Below are 27,748 nucleotides of genomic sequence, written 5' to 3'. Positions count from 1 at the left end.
CCCTGCTTCACTCTCTCTTTCTTCCTTCGACACCCACCAGAGATGGCACCTATCTATTTTTGCTTCCTTAATGTAAGTGGTCTTAATGTACCCCAGAAACACAGTCTAATTCTATAAAAGGTCAAATTCTACAAAAGCATGAACTGAGTCCAGGGTAGTGTCCATCCCCATCAATCTATCCCTATCCTACAAAGTACCGGACACACTGATAAACTTGTCAGGTCATTTTATTTTCTTCAAGGTCAGGGCCTGTTGTAAGATCCCAGTAAGAGCTCTTTATGCAGATGATTTACTCCAGTTTATGTTTTTCCCTTGGATCTCTTTTCTCTCCATACTCCGGGAATTATTACAATAGGAAGCACCTATCCCTGTTCGGACACATTCATGTCCTACAAATGGATATACGCCCCTCACCCCAATTCTTATAAATGTTAAACGCCCTACCTATCGTTCTCCCTAGCTCTTTTTTTCCATTGCTTATGCTCCACATTTGGGCAAGTTGTTTGGGGAGGTAGTAAATCAAGGATTGGATATCAGACTCTTACAAGACCCAAAGAACATGACGGGGCTGCTCTCCCAGGCATAAAAATCCATCATCTATCTGCCATCCTCTTACATTTATTTGACTGGTAATTCCACTGTACCATGAAACAATGGGTGGGTATTAAAGCAAAGCTCTTACACTCTAAGCCCTGCAACTTAACCCAGACATTCCAATCTCTTGGATGGCCTACTTTCAGTTGTCTTCATTTGTTAATTCTCTCGGCCATCAATTTGGTTCAGATCTGATACCGTAGAATCTCTGCTCTGTCAACCTTCTCCCCTGACTCGACCACTCTTAGAAATCTACAAACTCTTAATAGAGGCGGCTCACAATCACCTAGTTTTGTTGGTGCTTGGGGAGGAGAATAACTATTTGTCCAATAACTATCTAACAACCATTGTTCCATCAATTTCCCCATTAACATTTGTACCCCCCCCCTTATCTGTTTAAACCAATAAAGATATATTAAACATAAAACAAGGTAACGAGACAAGCAATAACACAAAGCTGATAAAGCTGTAATCTAAAAGCTCCATGTGAGTTCTGTCAAACACATCTACCTTTAGTGAAGCTTGTAGATGTGGTCATCACACCAGGTTTTAGGCAGAAATAGATTTAAAAACATATATCTGTTCATGAAAAAATATAATGTAGAGGATGAACACAGCAAGTTCATGCAGTAAGCAACAAGAATATGGAAAATGAGTTGACCTATAATGAGTGAATTGATATAATCATGTGTATATTTAGCCAGCGAAACTCTAGTGAAGTAAAATACATTTATCATTGATCACCAGTATAGCTTCTTCTCAATTATTTATTTATTTATTTTTTTTGCATTAGTCATTGTAAGTCAGAACTAGGTGTGGAGACTACACAAAGATACAATGCGATGGAAAGATTTATGAATATTTTATGAATATAAATTTTTGCCTCTGTGGTCCAGATTGTATGGACTGCTACATCAACTACTGTTTGGAGGCTTCCACTTTCTGGGTAGCCATCATCCCCATTAGGGAAATTAATACTTGGATTGTTTTCACATTTCTCCTTTTTTAAATAAAGCTTTAGTTCACTTGTGGCATTTACATAATATTTTAAAAATGTAATGCAACAGTGGAGGAGATTTGCATGATTACAGTGGCTGTTAACATTTGCTTTTTGCAATGTAATGTTAAAGCTGTGTTAACTAATTGTATCACATTGTGTTTTGTAAACTCAAATGTTAACAGCTATGTAATTAGACAAATATTAGACAAATGTCCACTCCTCAGCTGTTGTATTGTGTTTCAAAACACAATGTAAATGTAAATGCAGACCCAAAAAATAAAGAGGCTTGCAGAAAATGTTTTGCCCTCATGAGGACAACCAATGTTTTGACTCTAATTGCCAGTGTTGCCAATAGCAACCCATCAGATTACTTTTTTATTAACAGCCCCATAAAGAGACCCTCAATTGGTCATTGAAATAGAGAAATCAAGGTTTAATCACCTGAGGCGAAAGGGCTTTTTTACTATGAGAACTGGCAATCTGTGGAATAGCCTGCCTCAGGTGCTGGTCACAGCAGGGACAGCAAAGAGCTTCAAGAAGGGGCTAGATGCCTTTTTACACCTAAATAACATTGATGGTTATGTTTACCATAAATCCCTTCCTCCTCCAATCCCTTCCTAGTTTGAACTTGATGGATATGTGTCTTTTTTCAGCCGTATAAACTATGATACTATGATGATAGCCAGGACATATATACCTACACACTGCCCAGAATGTCTGCATGGTAAAACACAACTTCAAAAGTTAAAAGCTAACCAGCAGAAATACAGATACAGATATTTCTCAGAACACTGATTTAATCAACCAAGACAGTGTTAAGTGTGCTGTAGTATGGCAGAATATCGAAGGGTAAATCAGACAACCTAGGGATAAAGTACCCTAGTGTGTCTGAAAAATAGTATAAAATAAAAATAAAATTAAAAAAGTTTAAAAAAAATAACCCTAGAAGTTTAAATCACCCCATTTCCCTAGAACTAATATAAAAATAAACAATTAAAATCATAAACATGTCAGGTATTGCCATGTCCCAAAACTCCCGATCTATCAATATGTAATAACAATAATAAATATAATTATTCCCGGTGTTGAACCCCGTAATGGAAAATAGCACCCAAATAGACAAAACTTTTTTGCCATTTTGCAACATATAAAAAAATTAATAAAAAGTTATGAAAAGGTTATACAGTCCCCAAAATGGTAACTAAGAAAACTAGTCCTGTAAAAAATGAAATCTGACACAGCTCCAAACAATAAAGTATGCAAAACTTATTAGCATCAATATGGTGAAGAAAGAAATGTTTTTCGTACAGTAGGTTTTAATTTTTTTAAATGTACTAAAACATAAATAAATTTGGTATCTCTGTGAAATCCTACTGTGAACACAGTGAAATGTGTTTTTTCACCATTTTTACCGAGTTTGGAATTTTTTTCCCACTTCCCATGACATGGAATGTTAAATACTGTCACTATGAAGTAAAATTTGCAGAAAACAAGCTCACACACAGCTTTTTACATGGAAAAATAAATAATGTATACATTTTTGCAGGTTAGGAGTGATAAATGGAAACACAAAAACACAAAATGGCCAAGTGATAAAAGGGTTAAAATTAGAAAAACTAGTATCATCCCATCCCTCAGTATGCCTTTACAAGACCTTATTTCTATAATTTTATACAGATGTAACTTTCTGCTAACAATGGATGCATTTACTGAGCTAAGATATTTATGAGACTTTTCTATAAAACATAAATTGTTGTGTCTTCCCACTTTGAAGTAATTATGACAAAACATTCTAGAAGCCAGGCAGAGGACATAACATTATTCTTCAAAGACCCACAGGGTGCTGATCTCTCACCCACATCTCCTTTGTAACACCGATAATATCACAGGCAGAGCCGAACATCTGTGTATCAACATCCACACAACCCACACTAAAGAAAAACTACCCTCTGACTCTTGTGAAGTTTACCTATTTTCATTGCAAACATCCTGCTGCTCAGACAAGCTATTTATCTCATTGATGGTATCCATAGGTTTCTCTCCCTCGTGTGATCATAAATGATGCTGTTGGCGTTCACTATAGTGGCTAACTTACTGTAAGAAAGAATATGCTTACTAAGTAAAATAGCCTGGAATGTATAACAAGTACAGTAGTAAGGTGCACACAGACATATAACTTTAATATTGCCTACAGTAGAATGTACAACTTTGTTTCTGGGACCTCATTTTACAGCAGCCATTCTCTGTCTGCAAGACTGCAGTGCACTTTTAGTTGCTGGGGGTAAACTTTGCTTCTGTGATTCACTGTAGATCCTCCATTATCCATAGAGTGAAAAGTAGATTAGGAGGGTGAGAGAAAAGATCATAGGAGTCAAAATCATGGAGAAAGGAAAACTTTAGTTTGAGAATATATATACCGTAGGTTTTTTTTCTTGTATTATTAGTTGTTGAAAAGTTAGTGACCATTTAAGGAGCTCATTCACATGGCAGAGTTATATAAAGGAATATATGTAGCCACATATATGGAGTTCCATAATTGATACATTATTCGGCACTGTGTTTTGAAAATATCCTTATGGAGGACATTATAGGGCAGCCATGTATTTTCTTTTCAACTTTTAAAGACAATCAAGCATGATAAACCAGGGGTATCTACTCATGTGACAGTGGTAATCTTCTTATGTATGTTATCCATGGCCTCTTCCTTCTAAAAATCAACTTTTAAATTTACCAGAACCCCTCCGTGCTGTAGCTTCACAGGCTTTTGCATTGTGCACTTTGTGCACTTTCACACTCCCGCTGTATGCTGCAGTGAGATTACATCAAGTAAAGGAATGGGGAAGTGCTGGGAGAACAGGGTTAAGGGGTAGGTAGAGACAGCTGTAGCACGTAGGGGCTCTGCAAATGCTCCCAAGAATCTTTCTGGCTCATTTGAATAATTTTAAAAGTTGATTAGGCCATGGACAATAAATATAAAAAGCCAAAGTCACTGGGGCTTATTTACTAAGGGTCGCGCTGCTCACCTTTTTCGGGATTTGCGCCGCTTTAACAGGTATTTAACAGGTGTCTGCGCTGGGATTGTGTCGCACGTGATCGGATTTTGCTTTCATGCTTTAAATGGGGGGGGGGGGGGGGTTTGGCGTGCTGCACGATGATCTGACTGATTCGGACTCAGTGCGGGATTTAAGATTCAAATTGTGTCACAAGACAATGCACAAGGAAGAAGAAGGTGAACTCCGCTTGACCTGAGCGGGGAAGTGACACATGCAGGATATCGGGCGCATGATCTTAGTGAATCGCAGCACAGTGCATTATACATGGAGAATGCACTTTCTGTTAACTCCAGTGATGGGTAATTACCTTATATACTCGAGTATAAGCCTAGTTTTTTAGCACAAAAAAATGTGCTGAAAACCCAAACTCAGCTTATACTCGAGTAAAAAATATATAGGTTTTACAAGGTTTTTGTGGTAAAATTAGGGGCCTCGGCTTATACTTGGGTCGGCTTATACTCGAGTATATACGGTAATTGTACACCACTGTGTCTAGATCTATTAGTAAGTGCCCCTTGTTTATCATTCTTGATTTTGATAGAGGATTTGCTTTAAACATTAGGGGGAATTAATTAAGACTGGCATTTGGTGCTCAAATCCATTAAGAGTCTGCAGCCTCTTACTGGATACCAGTGCAAACTCCGCCAATTCCAACCTGTAGACCATTTGCTATAGTCTTTGCGAGTTTCCAGAGGAGACTATAGTAAATGTGGCGGGTTGCGCGTTCACACCCCTGCTCTCCTTCTACCTGCCTGCTCCCCACCCAATCTCTTCAACATTTGCGTGTGGGTCGGAGAAGTTTGCAAAGAGCAAAGAGGGGGACATTTATATGCTTTTTCCACCAGAAAATTATTGGAGAAGGCAAAAAGAGTCTCCCCATTGCCTTTTTGTTTGGGCTTTTTATATAAAAAAATCTATGAAGAAAAACAGAGCAACAACATTGCATACATTAGAGATTGTAAGCTATTAGGAGCAGGGCTTTCATTCCTATTGTGTCATATGACCATGGTATTGCACCGTAATGTCTTATTTTACTGTATATGCCCCCCATGATTCATAAACAATTTGCCCCTCTAATTTGCAAAGCGCAATATAAATAAAGATTCCCATTGTAGATTGGTTTGGCAATTCAGTATGTATATTCATAAATTTACTAGTATATTACACATCTAATAAATAAAAGAGCTATACAAAACAACAGCAAACAAAATTCTCAATAATCAAAAAAATTTGAAGGAAAAATAATTAATCTAAGTATACTTAGTGTAGAGGGACCAAATTAAGATCCATTGTTCTTGAAAATGTTTTGCTAATCATGTCCCAAAAGCTTCCATGTGCTTTGAAGTTAGTTAGCAAGCCTGGGCGCGCTCAACATCCATGCCCACAAGCTATGTGAGAAGAGGGCCAGACACAGCTGTTTTAGACAGACCTGTAATTTCCATTTTGAGTAATGTGCGTGTGCTGATATTCATATATGCTCGGAAAGTCCTTAGTCATGTAAGCGCTGCCAATTACTAGAAATGATATACTCACAATCTTCACGGAAAAAGGAAGAAGGGTCGGTTAAAATAACCACAATTGTTTGTGGGATTGTGGAATTCTAAAGGGATCCAAAATCCATATGACTGTGTTCACCCCATGTTTGCACAATGTTTGCAAAGAAGTCAGCATACAAGAGAGAACGAGGAAGACTTTTAGACTTGTGTCTTCCATTTTGCATAACCAGGTTAAATCGTATGCTATTCTGCCACTCAATATATCAAGGAAACAACTGCATCACAACGTATTGTGTGAGCATATGTATTTGTATAGCTGTTATAGAAATAATATGGAGGCACATAGAAGTTTTGTATTTTTATGCACAGGACATTTGATTTTTTGTTAAGGGATCATAACAGGTCATCATTCATCTGAGGGCAAGAATAAATGGAGAAGATGAACATAGGTATTTTAACTCACTCCATATGCGACATGTTTCTAAAATGGCTTGTTTCTCTGCATGAGGTGAAGAATATCTTAGATTAGGCTATGATAAAGGAAGAACAGCTGAGTTTTGGGATATATTGTTTTATATAATTTAGATTAGGATTTTTGTGAGAAAACCAAATTAAATCCTGACAGGACTCCTAAAGGATGGAGTGAGGGTCCTGCATATCCTACAGATTTCCCTTTATCAGTATACATTCACAGAAGGTTGTGGGCCAAATTTACCTAGATACAGTAATCATATTTTCTCTCCTTTTGAACAGATGTGGATACGATGTAAAGCTTATATTGCATCCAGGAATTAGAACCACATTATTGCTATAGAGAACAATCTACTTATTAATGTGATCAAGAATAGTTTATTCAACCCCCTGGAGATCAGCTGTTATTGGTCATGGAAGTTCTATGCAAGTATTACATGTCTGCATCCCTTCCTCCAAAATCTGCGTTATTACGAGCATGCAACTTTTTAGATGCAAAAACAAGCACAACAAAACTGTCAGTGTTGTCATAAATCTGCCCCATAAGACTTGTCCGTATAGGTCAACCTCATTCTACTAAACTATAATTGAATCTCTCCATCTATTAAAAAAACTCTCCAGGATTTTGACCTGCATTGAGGAAAGAATATCGTTTTGCTAAATGATTTTAAATGAGGCATTAACTAATATATCCATCTTATTCCAAAGTAATACATGCAGTCCCCCGGTTACGTACAGGATAGGTTCCATAGGTTTGTTCTTAAGTTGAATTTGTATGTAAGTCTAAACTGTATACTTTATAATTGTAAATCCAGACAAAAAATATTTTTTTTGCCCCAGTGACAATTGGAGTTTTTTTTGCTGTAATAGGATTATCAATAAAGCTTCATTACAGACACCTTACAGCTGATCATTGCAGCCTGGGACTATAGTAAAGCATCCAGAGAACTTCACCAGAGGTCACAATGGGCAGAGGGGTCCGTCTTTAACTAGGGGTTGTCTGTAAGTCGGGTGTCCTTACGTAAGGGACCGTCTGTATTGTAATGCTCAGTGTTACAGAGAAAGCCCTACTCTTTCATAAAGAAGGTTATACAATTAATACAAGAAAACTTGTATACTGATGTCACATATTGGGGGATATATCACAATTCTGTCTAGTTTTATAGGAGCACCACACATATGTACAACTATTCATGCACAAGTTCAACTTGGCAGGAAAAAAGCATGGCAGTATCTGGAAAAAGGGTACGCTGAGCGTATACACTGACATGTAGTGATAGACGTGTACGTCTAACCGCTATCGGGTCATATCCGCCAATAAAGGCAGGATGGAAAGACGTATTGCATCCCTCTCCATGGCCCCACTGAGTGAATACAAGAGGGGACCCAATGACATATTAGGACATAGACATCACTTGAGAAACAACCCTTACTTCGGCAGCAGCCAATCGCCGGCTATTGCCAATGTACACTCCTCCCCCTGCATTCAGGGGGAAGAGGGGTTCCCGGCCGACACATCCCACTGTATAAGCATACAATGAGATACATCTGTGCCTTACATTGCAAGGACATGTCGGAATCCCCCTGATGTGTCCTTACAATGTATGCACGAAAACAGAATGTGAACCCAGCCTATGCATTGCACCTAAAAAGTTGCACAGCAGTGGAGTACATCTGAAAACATCTCTGCCTTGCACCTGAAAAGTTGCATAAACACATCCAGAAAGACATAAAATAGTGATCTACCTCTGCAGATCCTATATCTTCCCTGCACCTTTGCAGTGACCATGAATTAAACTCAGAATATGTTGAGCCTGTATCTTAAAGGGAACATGTCAGAGCGATTTGGGACACTAAACCACCCAGAGATCCTTATGGACCGATGATTTAGTGTCCCAAATCACCCTGTATGATTTTTGAATGGTGTGCCAAAACCCCCTCAAAATTTATACACACAAACGTTCTTAGTCTTTTGGCGCCGGTGCTTTTCAGGTAGTGAATCTGGCATTGTACATCCCGGCTTGACTGTGCAAGCACCATAGGTGTAGCGCAAGTGCAATGAGGCGGGGTTGTTGTCCCGGCTTCACTTGCCTCACTGCAGGAGGAGGCAGCGGCTTGGGATCTTTAGATGTGAGTCAGGTGCCTCATCGGACTCACATCTAGGTGAGTATAAAAGTTTGTTTTTTTCTTTTCCTCCACCCACAGCCCTCATAAAGGTTGATTTGAGACCCTAAACCACAGGTCCATAAGGTAGTTGGTTTATGGTCCCAAATCAACCTGACAGGTCTTCTTAACAGTTATTTTTAACCCTGTATACTAAATATAATCCTATGTTCATACTGTCAACAAAACCCCACCCCAATGAAATGTGAAAAAATTTATACAAAATGATCTAATTTTAAGTTTTATTACATTATTCCCTTTAATGCTGTGTCACATACTGATTTGGAGGTAATATGGTTACCTTTGAGAATTTTACCATAGCACACAATGGGAGCCACAGTACTCTCAGTGCAAGCCCTCCTGTTGTAATTCACAAAATAACAATGATGTCAGCCATGATGCTATCATTTTGCTAGTACAGTTGAGCTACATCAGCAACAATTTCCTCAAAGAACCATATTGTAAGTAACAATGACCTTCCAGTGACAGTCCAAATAATACTTATCTCCTATTTCCTGAATGTACTGTAGCCTCTATTAGTAAAAACTTCCATCCATAATGGTAAGATTACATGGCATGTCCTATTCATGAATGGTACACGCAGAAATGAATAAGAAACAATAAGAGCCCCATGGAACTGATTTGGAGTCACAAAAGTGACCATAACAGACTGACAGGAAGGTGACGAGTGACACTTTTACTATTCCATCCATCTGTACATAAAAGGGTTAATTCAGACATTCGAATATACTGATTATACAGGTAGGTCCATAAGTATTTGGACAGGGACAACATTATTCTAGTTTTGGTTCTGTACAGTATCACAATGAATTCTGAACAAAACTTTTCAGATACAGTTGATGTCCAGACTTTGAGCTTTAATTCATTTCTTTAAACAAAATGATTGCATCAAAATGTGATGAACTGAAGCATTTAAAACACAATCCCTTTCTTTCTGGAGCTTAAAGGTAATTGGAAAAATGTAATAATTACAAATAAAATGTTAATTTCTAATACATGGTTTAAAACCGTTTGTTGGCAACGAATGCCTAGCTTAAACTAATGGACATCGCCAGATGCTGGGGTTTCCTCCTTTTTAATGCTTTGCCAGGCCTTAACTACATTGGTTTTCAGTTGCCGTTAGTTTAATGGCCTTTCTGTCTGAAGTGTAGTCTTTAACATGTGAAACGTGACTCAATTGGGTTGAATATTCCACTTCTGCTTTAATAAACCCATGGTTGCTTTGTCTTTATGTTTTGGGTCATTGTTCATCTGTATTATGAAACGCTGACCAATCAATTTGGCTGAATATGGCTGGATTGGAGCACACAGTGGGGCACATGTACTAAGAGTGTGTGCCTGTTTTCTGTCGGGCTTTGCACATTCTTTCTAGTGCAGAATGCTTGCAAATGTATTTAAGACGTGCCACACCGCATATGTGTCACCCATGGCCCTTTTGTGGTGCGGCTGCATTATGCTTCAAACGACAAAAACTTCTACACTGAAATGGGCATTCCGGTGCAAACTAGAGAGAAATGTGTCGCACATCCTATGTTAAAGATGCACCAACAAAAAATGATGCACTCTGTTGGAGCTGTGCTGGGTGCACCACATTCATGAAGAACGGGTACCAGAAATCATGAATCTGGCACCCTCCGCAGTTGCACTAATCTTAGTAAATCTACCCCAGTATGTCTTCAGCTACTTCTGATGGTGTGACATAATCACTATTGACCCAATGTCATTGGCAGCCATGTATGTCCCAGGCCATCAATCTATCTCTGCTGTGTTTTATAGATGATGTGGTATGCTTTGGATCATGATCTGTACCACGCCTTTGACTTTGAGCAGCTCTCACCAGGCAGTGAACCCTCTGTATTTACTTTTAACGAGGGTTCTCTTTATGGTAGATTTGCATCCTGGTGTGTGTTGTTTACTTGGTTGGCTATTTTGAAGACCTATATCATGGAAATTATTCTCCAATAATCAACAGCCGTTGTTTTCTGTGGGTGTCCAGGTCTTTTTGCATTGATGAGTTTACCAGTGCTTTCTTTCTCAGGATACACCAACCTGTAGATATTGTCACTACTAATAATGCGGCAATTTCTCTGATGTTTTATTTTCTGTTTTCACAGTTTGAGAATACCAGGCCTTTTATCAGCTTAGTTGATAATAACATAATGAAGGAATTGCCCACACCAGCTCATGAAACAGCCTTTGAGTCAATTGTCCAATTAATGTTGGTTCCTTTGAAAGCAGAGTGGCACATGTGAAACTGAGCTGAAACTTCTAAACCCTTCATCCCATTTTAAAGTGAATACCATAAAATGAAAGCTGAAAGTCTGGACTTTTCGTCTATGCCCATTACATACAGTAACTATAACTTGAATATGTTTCAGTAAACAGGTAAAACATTATGTGTCCAAATATTTATGGAGCTAACTATATGGTCCATAATTAATAATAAATATGGATAATATTTAGTTAGCAGCATACTTATGTTATCTGGCCATTTGTTACCCAAGTTAGAGGAAGACACAGCAAACAAGTGTCAGAATGCCAAAAAATATCTGAATGCTTGAATGCACAATGTAAATGCAGGCAGTGGGGTGAACATGCAACTATTCTAAATATGTGCACTAATTGCTGTTCTACTGAAATGGGGGCCTGTAAAACATGTCACTTTAACAGCAGATGCTCATGTAAATGGCCTAGTATATGCATTCAGTGAAATCTGATTGTCTAACTAATTTTGAAGCTACTCTTCATTGACTAGTAACACAGGTAGACTATTAGTTTTAACATAAATGGTTATGCTTAATTTTTCTTGTGGTGGCATTGAAGGAACACTTCTGTTGGGTTGACTCAAAAATTACAATTCATATAGCTGGAAACCTAATGAAAAGTGGACAATTTAAAAACCTTCCTTTGTATAATATAATTAAAACGTGAATATATGTGAGTAATTATATTGGGACATTTATATGTAGTTTTGTTACCACAAAGCAGCTGCAAACAACTAGTCGAAAGATTCTGTATATGTATGTAACATTGCTTTTATTTAGATGTTTCCCTAATTACTTCAAATCTAAAGTCAATAGTTTCTTCAGACCAACCCTCAGGATCTTGGATATTTAAAAAGCTGTCCAGGAAACTGTCACAACATGTTATGCCTAGTCTAGAGCCCGAGGGGGCAGTCATGCATTGCCCCTCCTGATCTTGTATCCAACACAGTGTAGAAGTTTTTAAAATAAAATGATTGACTGTCTCTTGGGATGTAATGTAAAGCTGTGTATTTTTTGCAATATGTAACTTTTTAGAAAAGTCACACTTCAAGACTTCAAGGTTTTATTACAAATGTGTCTGGACTAATACCGTAAGGATTGGTCAGACTGAAATCTATGCCAGTAACACTAAATTCACCAGAAGAGTCAACCACATCAGAAAGACTATTTGGATGGAAAGTGTTTCATGTAGTAAATTGGAACTTAACATAAATACATAAATTCAAGAAAACTACTCCAGCTCTTTGCACTATTCCTTGGAAGCCTTTGATCTCTAGACCCAAGTAAAACAAGGTATTTCTGATAATTTACTGAATGTGCAGATTCTAGCAAGAAAAGAGATGAGTGCCTTACAAAGTAAACACTGTCCAATGGCAAATTCAATAAAATAAAACTTGACAAGGAAGTCATGAAAACAATCTGAAGTTAAGAATGTGAGAACTAGACTCTAGCCACATTGTCTACAATATTTTGGCTATTATTAGATTGATGTCTAAAGAGACCTGATAGCCCATTGCACGACTCAATGGGGAATATCTGCAAAGCCTTATCTGTCATGTAACTTTTCAGACCCGCACACCACTTTGGGTTTGTTGTGGAGTGGGGCGGGCAGGAAAATGGGAAGACACTAAAGCTGAAATCTTCACAAGACCATAACTTTTTAGTAGATCGGGGCGGTGGATCCCAGTGGAATTCATTTTAAGACTGGCGTTTCAAACACAAGTCTTAACTAATTCCCCCCAATGTCTCATTGGTGTTTGCAGTCTAATACTTTACTCAGTAATTACTGTACTGAGTCAACTGTAAGCTAAAATATACCAATTACTTTTAATATCTGTGTAGTTTGATGGACAACCTATATAAATCTCTAGATCTAAAATACAAAATATAATAATATAGAAAACTTTGCCTTCTATGTAAAAGAAAATACAAAATAAAGTAACACAGTATAAAGTAAGACATCTGCATTGAGGCTTTATTGAGACACTCAGAGGTCCAGTGATATCAAGTTATACAGCCATAGGCACTTTTGTAGCATCTGTATGATGGGCCTTATAACAACATATTGTAGATATATTACTTTAAAGAAATGAGTCATATGGAAGATAATGGGAGTTCATGGCTAGTCCAGGAGTCATTTTAAATATGTTTATTTTATTGAACAATGGCAGCTTAAGACAGAGCAGTATTTGTAATTTTAGGTGAAATCATCACGTTAATATTAACTTCACTAAACATAAACCATACATTTTTTTCATTGTTGATCAACACTTTTGTAACATCCTAAGTAATACATTTCAGCCTCTTGTGAACCTTCAATGAAAGGGTCACATTCCATTGGCTTACTTACGTTGTGACTGCTTGAGAGAACATTAATGTGTCATGAAAATACCTAATTTGCTACACTTGTGAGGAGGTCAACTATCACAATCTCTGTGGACAAGCTCTGTGCACAGTACTTGTGGTTACAATACCACAATAGCCTCGCACATATTGCAGGATTCATGTCCCAAAGAAACAAACACCTTGTTTTTTTTTAACATTTTTTCTGTCCAGACTTTGGGGAAACGGCTTCTATGTATAAAGAGTAACCATTGGTGTTTTTTTTTTCTTTTTTTGGGAGCACAACTTGGGCACCGTTTGAGAATCCAACATTTTTGCTGCGCTTAGAGCTGCAAAAGCTGGAATGTGGAGACAGTTCTAAACCTTTTCGGTCCTGCGCCAGTTCATTAGCCCCTTGCGCCACACCTGCCAGTGTCTTTTAAAACTAAATGTGTAAACCTCACCATGGCACCATGAATATATAATGAGGGCTCCATATACTATTAGGGTCCCTGTGCTTTTGGGGTCTTATTGTGCATAGACATTCTAGAAAACTACTTTTACAATTGAAAAAGGTCTTATAAGGGACAAGCAGCTGAGAAGAATTACGAACTTTGATGTGTTTTTTGCACCAACCATTTTTTAATCAAATACACGTTTTAGAAAGTATTCCTCTCATGTGGCTTTGTATAAGATGTCAGATTTACATGAACTTAACTCATGTAATCTATAGTCTAGGGCTCTTTAATACATCCAATCAGTCTGAACACATTTAATGTAGTCTAAACACTTTAAGACGAAAGACTGTATTTGCAAGGCACGGTTGTTCTTTCACGTATATAGGGGTAGAAATTTGAATGCCCTCAGGTTTTACCCATGATCAGAGATAGGAGCATCTGGTCATGCCTGACAGCTCCAGGAGAAACCTCAATTAGAGGAATACTAACAGTCTTGGGGCTACTAAAAGGGGAGTCCCACCCCTGTGTCACGCTTGGCTACATCTGGTGCTAAATAGACAGCAGAGATGGAGTGATGTGAACTTTGCCTTACAAAGACCTTTCAATTCCTTTCAACAATTATCAGACATCTTAAATTTTTCAAAAAGCTAAATTCTGCATATTTCCAGGTGTCTGCAACTCCTAGTGTTATACAGTTAAAGACATTTATCTTAATCAACATTACTGTAAAGAAAGAACTTCCAAGGATGCAAACCACTAGAACAAATACTGCATACTAACTGAACAAGCAGGAAATGCTTAGAAAATTGAGCTTAGAAGCTTTCAAAATTGTAAATATAGATGCATATGGAAGTGCGAGAATGTGTAGCTGGCATCCCATGTTGGAGTTTTACATGCACATTTTTATTGTTCTTTTGTGAGTATATTTTTAATATAAATAAATCCTGAGTGTTAAACTGTACTATGCTATCTGCAGGTGAATTTCTTCCAGCGTTCCACTGCAACATATGTTGCAAACGGAGGAGGTCACAGGAGAAACGCAGGAGTGTTGGTCTGAATAGCAGTATATTCCTATCGGAGGATTCAGGAATTTGTGCTGGAGGAGTGTGAACTACTCTATTTTGTGAGTGACATATTGGAAGAAGAAGGACACACGGAAGCAAGAGAATCGAGAGCTCTGGTCAGAGCTTATTTTCTGTTATACAATTTGGGTTTACTGGATCAACCCTTGACTGTTTGTAGCTCCACGAGAGAGGAGAGGAGGAGCATATAGCTGTTATTGCTGTATTTTTTTGTTTGCATATGGAAGTAAATGCTAAGCATACTACACTGATACTACATATTAAACGGTTGGATGCAACTTTGGTCTGGTTTTGATATTTTATTTTTATCATGTCGCAAAAACATGACCAGATGTAGTTTTATCTACTTGTTGCATTGATTGTATTGCACTGAAAATGTTATTTATATTCTTAAACCATAGAGACCATAAATGCCATTTCAAATGATTCCAGAGAAAGGAAAGTGATTAGGCCACTGCTGGGTTCCGGTACAATTAAAGCATTGATATTATATTTATAGGAGTTACATTGTATGTTTAACAATACCTTCTTTGTAATTGCAGCATAGACAGTGATCCTGCAGATGGAGACTGATGGAGACAAGTATAAACTAATGTTTGAGACTGCAAAGCAATCCAAAAACTGCTAAAAAGAACTGAAAGAAATTGACTACTTTATCCCACTGCTCCACCCTAGTCTGATGTTCAGCAGATACATTTTATACACATGAAACTGTTTCCAGGTGTAATGACTGCATACTGCAGTACTGTTTTAACAGCCACGCTGGGGATAACCATACTTATGGAATAGAAATCATTTGGCACAGTTTCTGGAAAAGTATGATGCATTTGTAAACGTTTTTAGGGTTGGAGTCTGCACAGAACAGACATGGCTTCAGAAAGGTGTAAACCTGACTGCTTTCTTTTGTCTCTATAGTCAAAGTGCAATAGTCCGTGTGTGATTTACAGAGCTTTCATAGATTGCATTGTAACCAACATGCAAATATGATAATATGCATCACTGATATGGTATTTGGTAAACTTGGCCAAATGTCTGCTAATTCAAAGCTTGCAGCCTGCAGGTACTATACATGATATAGCAATAGGCACACGGTGGCGGTGGAGTAGTGACCCGGCGCAGGATAAAGCGCACCACTTTACACCAGTCTGGACTTTGCCTAGAACTGAACTGCGTGCACAAAGTGCTGGCAAATGTGCCCACGCCACCAAATATTAGGATATCTATCACTGAAAGATCCGGTGGATTATGGAGCAGGGTTTGGATTAGACACACTGTGTTTTGCACTAAAGTTGTGTAATGTGGATAAAATCCTTAAAAGCAAATTAAATTTTTTGATGTCCTGTAGATCGTGGCCTGATCATTATGAAATTAGAACAGTATCCAGTGGCCCTATTTCTTAGTTAGTAACCTAATTTTTTAAAGTTTCAGTGCAGGGCTGACAAAAAAAGTGGCCCGTGACCATGAATACCGGCAGATTTAAATTTCAGTCAATTCACCACTACTGTGGCCTCCAATATATCCATTCTACTATGAGTAGTCTATTGTTTCCTAATATATATTTATATAGAAAAATATCAATAACATACCCCCTTAGCGTGTCTTGTCCTCTTCTCCTCACCCTGAGTGCTTGCCTGTCTTCATAGCCAGCAAACCTATCCACTTGCTGGTCACCAAGTTCCAATTGGCTCTGAGCTTGTTCCGCATACCATAGAGCAGTACATCCCAGCATAAATTTGGCCAGCCATATCACCCCCATGATGATATGGGTTGAGGATGTGTCCAATCTCCCTAATTACTTTTTGGATTGCTTGTTACAGTTGATCTGATGAAGGAAGATTAACTATATTCCTGAGCATAGAGATCTCCAGTCCTGTTGCACTCCTGCAGAGGCTGTAATAAAAATATGATAGTTAACATAATGTAGAAATGCTGATTGCTCAAATGAACTAAGGTCATATTGATATGGAGGGAAAAAACACAAAAAATCATTTTAACCAAGAATAACAGATAGAATACAGTCTTTTTAAAACCCTGATGAAGCCACTATCAGTCACACTTTGGTATCTCCTTAAACTAATGTTCCTTCCTTCTTTGTGTCTTTTAGTTATTTTTTTTATTACTTGTTTTGCCATTTGCCGATTTGTCTACCTTTGATTTAGAGATCTTACTATGGCAGCCTCTGCTACTGGGATTGCATAGCTATGTGTTTTCCTTGTATACATTTGTGTATTTTGTTTTACCTTTAAATAGTTTTTTTGGATGGTTTGAGGTGAATTTAATAGATGTTATACGATTTTGTATGCATTTTACTTCACATCTCTTTTTGTGAAAGTTGTATTAATCTTAAGTGATGTGTTCAGCTGTTTGTTGCTTTTTTATCATAAGCTAGTGCCATGTTTATTTATGCTAAAAAAGGATGCCACACAAAAGCAACTTCATGTCAAGTCCTGCGAAAATGAGTAGAGAAGAATCATACTTTGCCTGAGATGAGGCAATTTTAGTGGTTGGAGTGATCTATAGTACCTGGAACCTGGTTTAAAGATAATAATCTTATCTATCAGATCACATCAATGATTTTTTGATCTATAGAACGTTAGATACAGGCAGGTAAATACATAGTTAGAAAATCAAGATGCAGATACAGATCACAGAACCACAAGTCTGATATGATTTGAAAGATGAGATTATTATCTTAATATGGTTCTAGGAACTATAGAACCAAAGATATGTCCGCCTGAACTATCTCCCTCCCTTTCAGCATCTATAAGTGTTATATTAGTGTTAGCACCGCTGGAGAGCCTCTGATAAAAAATTCAAGGATACCTGTATCATGCTGCTGGATTTTTCCTAGACTGAGATATATCTGGTATGTAAAAAATTTGATTCAGATTCAGCTAATTCTGATGTGGGTGGGCACTTCCTGGTTGTGACATGCAGGTCCTTTGCATCAAACTAAGTACTTTCAAATAAGGAAGGACAGCCTTTTTGTAATTGGCAGGTCTGACTTATCACATGCTTATGACATCACTACAGGCGCTACAGACCATCTCAACAAGCCTCCTGTCATCTCTAGCTGTACTATACAGTTTCCCATCGCAACCAGAAAGCATGGCAAATGAAGATCAACCTAAGGGGGGGGGGGGGAAATGTAAAACCTCTGCTAGCAGCTAAACACCTGAAGATAGCTAATTATAGTAAATTAGAGAATTGCTTATTTTTGCTTAGGGCAGAGTTAGGCAAAAGTTTTTATACTTTACACTTGTACTTTAATGAAATAATGCCCAAATTGTAATCTAGAGCAGCATAATAAAAATGAAAATTCTTTATTTATATATAGCACACACAGATTACACAGCGATAAACAGAGCTTGCTAAATTGATCACTGTCCCTAATGGGGCTCGCAATCTAATCGAGTTACCAGTATGTTTTTGGAGTGAGGAAGGAAACCGGAGGACCCGGAGAAAATCCACGCAAACGCGTATAGAACATACAAACTCTTTGCAGATGTTTTTTAAACCCAGGCATTTCTAACTTTCAGGCTAGCCTTTCTAAAAATCTACTCCTCATATTGTTGGTAAGATGTTGACGGAAGTAATGACAGAAGTGATTTTACGCTGAACAGACCTTTATATGGCTGCACCAATTTCCTCTTGAGCAGCAAACTTTGATTCAATTGGAGACATATTTTCTGATGCATTCAGATTCATTACAAAACATAGACATGGATTATGTGGTGAGGTCCAGCAGGGGCGTAACTTGAGGGGGTGCAAGGGTGCGATCGCAACCAGGCCCAGTTTATTCAAACTGATGAGACCATTGTAGGAAACTATTGATAAGCTTAGGTCTAGAGATGCAGTGACCAATTTACAGAGGTTATATTTATAAGCCATTTATGCTAAGACAATCACTGCCAGGAGCTCAGGCTGGCAATTAACATCCTAAAAATGGTTATTTTATAGATATAATATTGTTCAATCACAAGGAGCAAAATGGTGAATCGTCTGTATTGTATGTTACCCAATTTATATATAGTTTGTTTTTTATTTTTTTATACACTAAAATAGTTACTACTGGTTCAGAAGTATGGTTGAAAATATGGATGATTTCTTCCAAAAAAAGGGCCACATATGTCTACTGGCCATGATATTGCAGTTTATTCCCTTTCACTTCTTTGGCCGTGAGTTGTAATATCAAACACAGCATGTCCTGGGTTGAGGCACAATTTCTGGAAAAGGACAACCCCTTAAAATTCTGCATATACTGTAGGTATATAGAAAAAACATATAGGTTATGTACCATCACTTGATATAAAGTGAATTATATTATTAGTTCTTTAAATTAGCATTCTATGTTTTTTTATTCATTCATTCAAAAGAAAACCTTGAAGATCTTAAAATACATTACAGGAGGCCACTCCATGTACTCCCAATTCTTGCCATAGTACTCAGACTGTGTATTAACAGAGGAAAGAGAAACATTGTTCATTAGAGTACCTTTGTTCAGCCAGTGAGAATGATCTGGGACAAGTGGTCCTGTTTTTATGTACACATTTAGACTGATTGATGTCTATTTGCTTACACAAAGAAGATGGCTTTTTCTCTAAAAGGAACTGCCCTATGGCAAGGTCATACTGTTGTCCCTTTCTACTTCAACAAAAACGATTGAATTACTGCGCCACTTTTTTAATTAAAAGATTTAAAGGAAATCAAGCACTTGCCTTTTGTACTTTTAAGCTAAAGTCGCAGACATATCAGTGTTTTTAATGTATATGCTAATTAGAGATCCTGGAGCACCAGAGTCTAATCAAAGCCGTTTGGCGCTCCTACTTTCCTTGATTATCCATGCCTCCTTCCTCCGCTTCTCAACGCCCCTCCCTCTAATGACCCTTTCCGCGGGCAGGTGACACTAGCCAGCTCTGGGAAAGTTTGGCACAGTGCAGCAAGCTGCTCACTGTCTTCAGTGAGCGAAGCCACTTTGGGGGCGTGCGAAGAGGAGGTTATACGTTGAAGAAGGAGGCATGAAAATAGCAGCACTGAATGCCTTTGCTTAGCCTCTGGCGCTCCAGGCTTAATTAGCATAATTTTAAAACTACATTTTCTCAAGAATAACAATAATTTGTGGCTAAAGAAAAGAAGATCCTGTATATGCATTAAAATGAGTCCGTGTCTTTAGCTCAAAACAAAACTAAGTGGTTGATTTCCTTTAACTGAACTAAAATTTTAAAAATGTAATTGTTCTAGTCATTTAAACCAATGCAATATCTTAATAAGCCACAAATGAGATTTCATTCTGATTCCATACAAAGTAACTTTCAAATGCTGTAAGCATTTGATCAATTAAAAAAAACACAAATATACCACAATGACATCCATTATTAACAATGCAAAGAAAACATTTTGAGGAACCATCTGCACAGTAGGGGAGTATGGAAGTAGGGAGGGCCACACCCAGACCATACTGCTATTAAAAAAGGGTAACCAGTCGAAGCCATATGCCAGAACCTAAAATGTATGGTGTGAGTACAGATTATTTTTATTTATTTTTAGTACTCAAGCAAAACACACTGTAAAAAAGTCCTATTCCTTACAGATAAATTCACCTTTACCCTGCCAACTATGCTCATGCTAAATCTCAATATGAAACACTGTTGTAGATTTATCAGCCCTGGTCTGGTTATTCGAATACAGAGTCAGGGCAGCATTTTAAACTCTACATCCAACAAAAACCTAGGTCCAGCTATAATATGACATTAAAGTTATTGAAGAACTTAACACTGCACCAGAAAAAGATAGCAGCTGCCTATTTATTCTGCACATTCTGAATATCTTATGATATGCTGTTCTCATTATAAAGCCAAGATGCATGGTCTATATACAGAGTTTCAATTCTAATCCCTGTAACTGTAATACCATAGAAGGCAAATATGTTTCACATTAACTCCCCCAGACTGCAAACATCTCACAGTATAGTACAGAGCATGCTTATCATATACAGATATAAATCTAATTTATAACATGTAATACAGATGATAGATACCACAGTCATGCCTGTGTACACATTCTTATATAGGAGGAACAATTGGTATAAAATGGCAGCACGTAACCTCATAAATGTTGTAATAGTATTCAGCGATTCCTATAAGACAACTATTCTCATTTTAACAGTTCACCTATTTCCTTGTATATTATCTAAACTAATTCACTGATCATTTTATTTTAATATCCAAGGATCTAGGGCTTCCAGACAGAATTCATTTAAACCCACCAAGATTGCTCTGAAACTATTTTCCACTTGCTAACGGCAACAATATCTAAACTTAGCTGCCATCACGCACAACGCGCTTTTTTTGAAAAGAAAAATCCTTTCATTCAATCTAGCAAAGGTTATACAAGTGTTGCTCGGATAGACAACTGGGATACTAGTATGAATTGACACAGCTAAACAGGTATTAGCAATAAAACAGTAACAATTCAGAACTAAACTGCACTGCAGTGATGTTCCCTACTTACCAAAATAAAAAAAAACCAATATAATGTATTTCTTTCTTTAAGAATTGAATGCAGCTGAATGTGGTTGAGATAGGAAAGGGAACAATAGAGCGACCTACAGAATGGTGAAATGTAAAACTGCAAGTATGAAACCATGAGAGCAAGATCACTAATTTGGTGAGATGATACATAAAAGTACATTTTCTATAAAATATTACTGTAGATAGGATATATCATATATGTTACAGAACACAAAACATGACAAAAGACATGACTTGGAGTATGATCAAACAATGCAGAAATATAATTCACAGTCTCTGCTCCCCCTATGTGCACATATAACAGCAAGACAGGATACTAGGAGAGAGAGTAGAGTTAGATTGAACAAATCCAGACTTTCTCTAACAAAGCGTTCCACAGAGTACATTAATATTTTATCCTGGTCAGAATAAAATCCCAGTCATGATGTATTTCAGGAATTATTCATGTAGCGACAATACAGAGAACACTATATATTACAGTTTTTCATATCTTAAGGATAAAGCGTGGCCAGATGTTTCATTTTTGTCACACTATTGTCATTTGTACATCTAAAACTGCTTACACACCAAGGAGAAATTTCTACTGATAGTAACCTACTGTTCTTCTGCTGCTAGCTTCTCACATCTGGATATGAACAATGGCCTGCTGTAATATGTAATATCATGAAATCATTGCTTTAAAAGTATGTAGAATGGCTTAAAAGTTGCTAAACTTCCTATAATTGTTTAGAGGCGGTAGAATGCACTGGAATTGGGGTCTCATATTATCTTAAGAAAAAGACATCTGCTAATTGTATATGAAGATGATTTAAAACACATTTCAGCTGTAAGATTGTTTTTTCTATCTCAATCGATCAGATAAAGCGAGAAAGAAAGATAGATATATGTCTATATATACCTTCAGGTCCTGGAGAGTGCTAAAGTGTCCAGAGGTTCTTTTGTTTAGTGGAGACTGGACAGAAAGGAAAGGAGTAAAGTTGTGTTCCCTGGGACTAGAGGAAAAAAAGGTAGTGCTTCACCCAAATTGGGCAGGGGGAGTGTCCTCTAGTGGGTGCAGAAAGAAGCACAAACCTCCCACATTCTTCATCCAAAAGTTTCTAACTTGAAGTAGAGGGTGGGGGGAGGCAGAGAGGGAAGGGAGGGGGTAGGGATATGGAGTTGTAGACATTATCACCTAAAAGATTCAGTCTAGGCTCATTTCAAATCATTCCAGAATACTTTCCACCTAATCCAATCCAGCACTAGCATAATAAATCATGTTTTGGCAAGCGACCATCAGCTCATTTATGTCATTTTTCTGTTTATTGGATAAGCAAAGATATGTGTTAAAGGAGGTGATACATTTTGGAGAAATATAACTATGTGTTAGGTGTACAAAATGTCTGACATTGGCTTTTTTTTCATCCTTTGTAGATGAAAGGTTGGGGTTGTCTCCCCTTTCTACAAAAGATATCCTAGGCATCAAATACTGATATAATGACAACATTTATAAATTCAACATCTCTGGGTAAAATCGTAATCCATAAGGAATCAGACAACACATTACAGTTTGTGCGACTCTGTTTTGACACTACCTGTATGAGCATAGAGAACCAAAGAGATTATATATATTTTTTCAAAATTCACCTTGTGAGGAACCATTTTCTCCTGTCCCATTTCTAAACTGTACATATGGGTGAATATGGGTAGCCACTTCAGGCCCTAATTGTAAATTGTAAGTGGTTCAAAGCATATACAATCCAAAGAGAATTGTTTACTGGGGAATCTGAATGTAAAATGCATTGAATATGCGTTGATTTATGTTGAAAGGAATCATTATGTGTCCTTGTATTCATCTAATGATTTATTGGATTTGGATTTATTTAACATAATTATTTTACAGTTTACCACTAAGAGTGTGGTCCTTGATTTACTATTTGGCTACTGTTCTTCCTTGAATGTGTCAAGACTGTGTCAGAGTTAACAGTCTGTGTATGAGACTGATAGATACCTGTGGTTATCAGTGTTGACACATTTCCCTTTATAAACAGCACTTAATGATATAGTAACAGCTGCATTGTCTCGCCATAGTGGCTGCTGTAGTTAAGTACTGTAACTGCTCTGTTCTTCCCTGGGTTGAGAAAAAGTTTATTTTACGTCTATTACGTCCATCAATTTCTTATGTATGATATATAACTTATACCTATGTAACTTATGTATATAACATATGTGTCTATAAAGAGTAATATAAGCCAAAGTTATGTGTGTAAGGGTGTAACCATCAATATCATAACATTGGGGAAATTGTATCAAAGTGGTGCAGGCGATACCAGTTCTTTGTTAGCCTAGCTAACACTAGCCTTTTGCTAGCTCCAACATGGGGGGGGGGGTGCAAAAATAATCGCAATTCCTTGCAGTGATAAATCTCCCCCTTTGTCTGTATGAAATATAGATAAGAATAAGAGACACATACCTGGGAATCCACAATGAGTGCCAGTCTCAAGGTACCTCTCAATTGCAGCTGAAGTAAGGCAGGATTGTAAAGTATATTTCTCTTCTACATTTTTATTTGAGGGACAGTACAAGATCTGCATGAGTTAGCCACAAACAACATATTTATTTTGCTGCTTAGCATGAAAACAGTAAAATCGCTTAACTAGAGGTTTCATTTTCTACCCATCTGTCCCTTATATTGTACATATTACTGCACTGCAGGAAAATAACACATTACATGGTTCCCTTCCCGTTGCAACAGAACAATGATCATCTTGTTGTAATAGGACCTGCATGCTGCAAAATAATGAGTCTTATGCCCTGCTAAATTACAAATGCATCCCTCCCCAAGCTATAACTTCCTTCATCATTCTTCTAGAATATTGACGTGCAGACATTCTGTATTTCTAGATTCCCTTCTCCATCCCGCACTGTCTAGAGTAAGAGTCATGTATTTTTAAAAATTGATTTTCAGGGAGAGTTTGGAAGTATGTAAATAAACATTAAAATAAGTACATCAGTGTTATCAGGGCTAATCGCCAATATATTGGTTTTATGGGGAGGAAACTTGCCATGTGCCCTGTGACTGCAACTAAGTTTTTCAGTTTGACATTTTGGAGCGCTGTTTAGTGGTGGAATCACACTGAAGCTCTAATTTTAAGGGGTCTGTCACAGTGACAGCTTCTTTTTAGGGTAGGGTAAGTAAGGCAAGAAATACTTACAGATTTTCATTGTAAGTTCTATAGGCAAAGCAGCACCCAAGACCACTAAAATGTTTTTGTCATCAACAATTATTCAATTCAATTCAAAGAAGATTTATTGGTCGGACCAAATACAAGTTAGCATGGCCAAAGCATTTATAAAATATGGGATTGTGGTGAATAAGGTTGGGTGCATGGTCACGGGGAACAGGATGAATGGAGACATGGGGTGTGAGGGTTATTATAGTCCATGGTATTATATATATCTCAGTCCATGGTATATAACACGTCTCTTAGCCTATGGTAGGCAATTAATTATTGTGTTGCTAAGGCCATTGTGGTTTCCGTTTCCCCCAGCAGGATGGAGATTTTCTCTTCCTCCTCCATGGAGCTGTAACCCAGGAGGAGATTTGAGAGTCTCCTGAAGTGAGTGTCCCTCACTGCTGAGTATTTGGAGCAGTGTAACAGGAAGCGAACCTCATTCTCGGTGGCCTCCTGGTCCTGGCACTGTTGGCACAGTCTGCTTTCCCTGGGCACGTATGTCTGTCTGTGCTGCCCGGACTCCATGGCCAGGTTGTGAGCGCTCAATCTGTAGGGGCTCAGGATTTTGGGGTTTCTTGGGTCCGGTAGTTTCTCCAGGTACAGGGCCAGTCTGTAGTCTCTCTGTGATTGGTCAATGTTTGTGTCTGGCTGGGTTTGGGTTCCCAGATTGTCAGGGACCCCCTGCTGCTGCCAGGTTTTATGGTGGAAGGAATCTGGACTGCTGTTCTGTAGGTGAGCCAGGAATAATAGTGCCCTGTTTGAGGTGCTCAGATGGACTTGAAGAAGGTATTTGCAGAATTTCAGGTGAAATATTAAGGTTGGACTGGAGTCCTAACTTAACCAGTCTGAGTATGTGTGTGGGCCCCCGACCTCACTGCCATACAGAAGGATAGGGGATATGATGCTGTCAGAAAATTATTCCCAGACAGTCACTGGAGGTTTAAGTCTGTACAATTGTCTCCTGATAACATGGTAGGTTCTGCAGGCCTTGTCTCTGAGCACCAGGGTGGCTTGCTTGAAGCTTCCTGATTGGCAGATCAGGTAGGTCAGTGGGCAGCTGTTTAGCATGAAGGAGGGAAACCTGGCTGCTCCTACATTTCACCTCTGGAACACCATGATATTGGTTTTATTTAGGTTGATTGGTATTGCCCAAGTGGTGCTAAATTTCTCCAGAATTTCCAGGTTGTCCTGGAGACCTCTCTCAGTAGGTGACAATTATTTACCAATGTTAAAGATAAACAAACATTACAAATGAGCAATACTTTCACTTCACTAGTCTACAATAAGATCCTTATCACTAGATCATATCCTTTATAAGTACATGGAGGCTTAATCTACACTAACAAAATTAAGATTAAAATTAGATTTAAAAAGTTTTTTTTCAAGTTTAGAGGGAACAGAAAATGTTTTTCTTCTTTTCTTTAACTTGGTTGCCAGCATCAACAGTTGGTCATAGCATGACGATGCAAAACTGCACTCAGTTCCCTTCATAGAAGCCAGTGGTATAGTCCAATGTTTTATTTCTATATCAATTTCAGGAAATGCTTTAACAACAAAGATCATTCATATGCTACTTCATAGAATATAAGGTTGCAGTTTGTACCCCAAATCTACAGTTTTAAATGTGGCAAGATCATGTTTTGTGGATATACAGGTAAAAGCTTTCCAGAAGTTAAATCTTTTGAAACGTCAATGTGACAAAGCAGGTCATAGGGCTGTCCTGCCTAGTCCAACAAATCTATATATATCTATCTATATCCTGCGGCAGGTCACAAGCCCAGGTTACAGCTGAAACCTACACCAGGGTGGATATACCGGAAGAGGTACTGCACTACTGAGCTAGTCTTAATACTTTCCCCTCAGTGTATGTATAATGAAGCCTGGCTGAGCTTACCTTTATTACACATATAGCCTACTACCATCTACCATGTACTATCTTTCTGGCAAACTGTGCTTTTTCCAGTAGTGTGCTGGCCCTTTAAGAATCTGAAGTCTCTACTTTCTGCTCCCAGTGCATCTGCTGCACCAGGAAGATGCCTGAGCAAAGGCTTCTAGCATGCTAGACCTCTACCAATGTGTATGCTGTGTATTAGTGTATCCCTCTGCGTGTTTATCACGCTTCTGCATCTGTTCTGCTTGCGGTATTCTGTGTGCATTTTATACTACATGGCGGTATTCTGTATGCATTTTATACTACATGGCGGTATTCTGTATGCATTTTATACTGCATGGCGGTATTCTGTATGCATTTTATACTACACGGCGGTATTCTGTATGCATTTTATACTACATGGCGGTATTCTGTATGCATTTTATACTACATGGCGGTATTCTGTATGCATTTTATACTACATGGCGGTATGCTGTATGCATTTTATACTACATGGCGGTATTCTGTATGCATTTTATACTACATGGCGGTATTCTGTATGCATTTTATACTACATGGCGGTATGCTGTATGCATTTTATACTACATGGCGGTATTCTGTATGCATTTTATACTACATGGCGGTATTCTGCATGCATTTTATACTACATGGTGATACGCTGTATGCATTTTATACTACATGGCGATACGCTGCATGCATTTTATACTACATGGCGATACGCTGTATGCATTTTAAACTAAATGGCGATACGCTGTATGCATTTTGCATTGCTTTATTTTTACACCAAACCAATATGATGGATCTGGTCCGGACACTCCCTGATATCTTATATTATAAGCTCCACCCCTCCATAACCCCACCCCATATGACCAAAGCCCCGCCCCCACCAGGCCATGGAAAACTGGTCTAGCTTAAAGCCGGTCCCTGGTGCAAAAAAGGTTGGGGACCTCTGATTTAGACCATCTATAAACAGTTTGTATGGAGTTTAGTAACTCCACCCACATCACAAGGTCACACCTACTTGTTTTGACCCTGCCCACAGAATGGGGCCACTTTTAAAGTTTTTTCCAGGGCCACTTTAAATTCCCAGTCCGCCCCTGGTGATATGCATTGGTTCTTTGGCTGCTTTTGTACTTATTTGGGACAACAAATGCGGTCAGGTCATTAAAATGTTGAAGGCTTCGGAAA

The 27,748-nt window shown here is 38.0% G+C and overlaps 1 protein-coding gene across 1 annotated transcript in view; it reads right to left on the bottom strand.

Moving 5' to 3' along the window:
* Nucleotides 1-22,443, bottom strand: part of LOC140067844 (fibrillin-2-like) — a 98,689-nt gene extending 76,246 nt beyond the window's left edge. The window contains exons 1-2 of the mRNA XM_072113953.1: nucleotides 22,353-22,443; nucleotides 16,511-16,814 (exon numbers count right to left, since the gene is read on the bottom strand). Of these exons, the coding sequence (XP_071970054.1) occupies nucleotides 16,511-16,680 (170 nt within the window). The 5' untranslated portion in view covers nucleotides 16,681-16,814; nucleotides 22,353-22,443. The remainder of the gene's footprint in view (nucleotides 1-16,510; nucleotides 16,815-22,352) is intronic.
* Nucleotides 22,444-27,748: the final 5,305 nt, after the last annotated feature.

This window comes from Engystomops pustulosus, chromosome 1, assembly GCF_040894005.1.
Source record: "Engystomops pustulosus chromosome 1, aEngPut4.maternal, whole genome shotgun sequence".
NCBI lineage: Eukaryota > Metazoa > Chordata > Amphibia > Anura > Leptodactylidae > Engystomops > Engystomops pustulosus.
This window is presented reverse-complemented; position numbering and strand designations above follow the sequence as displayed.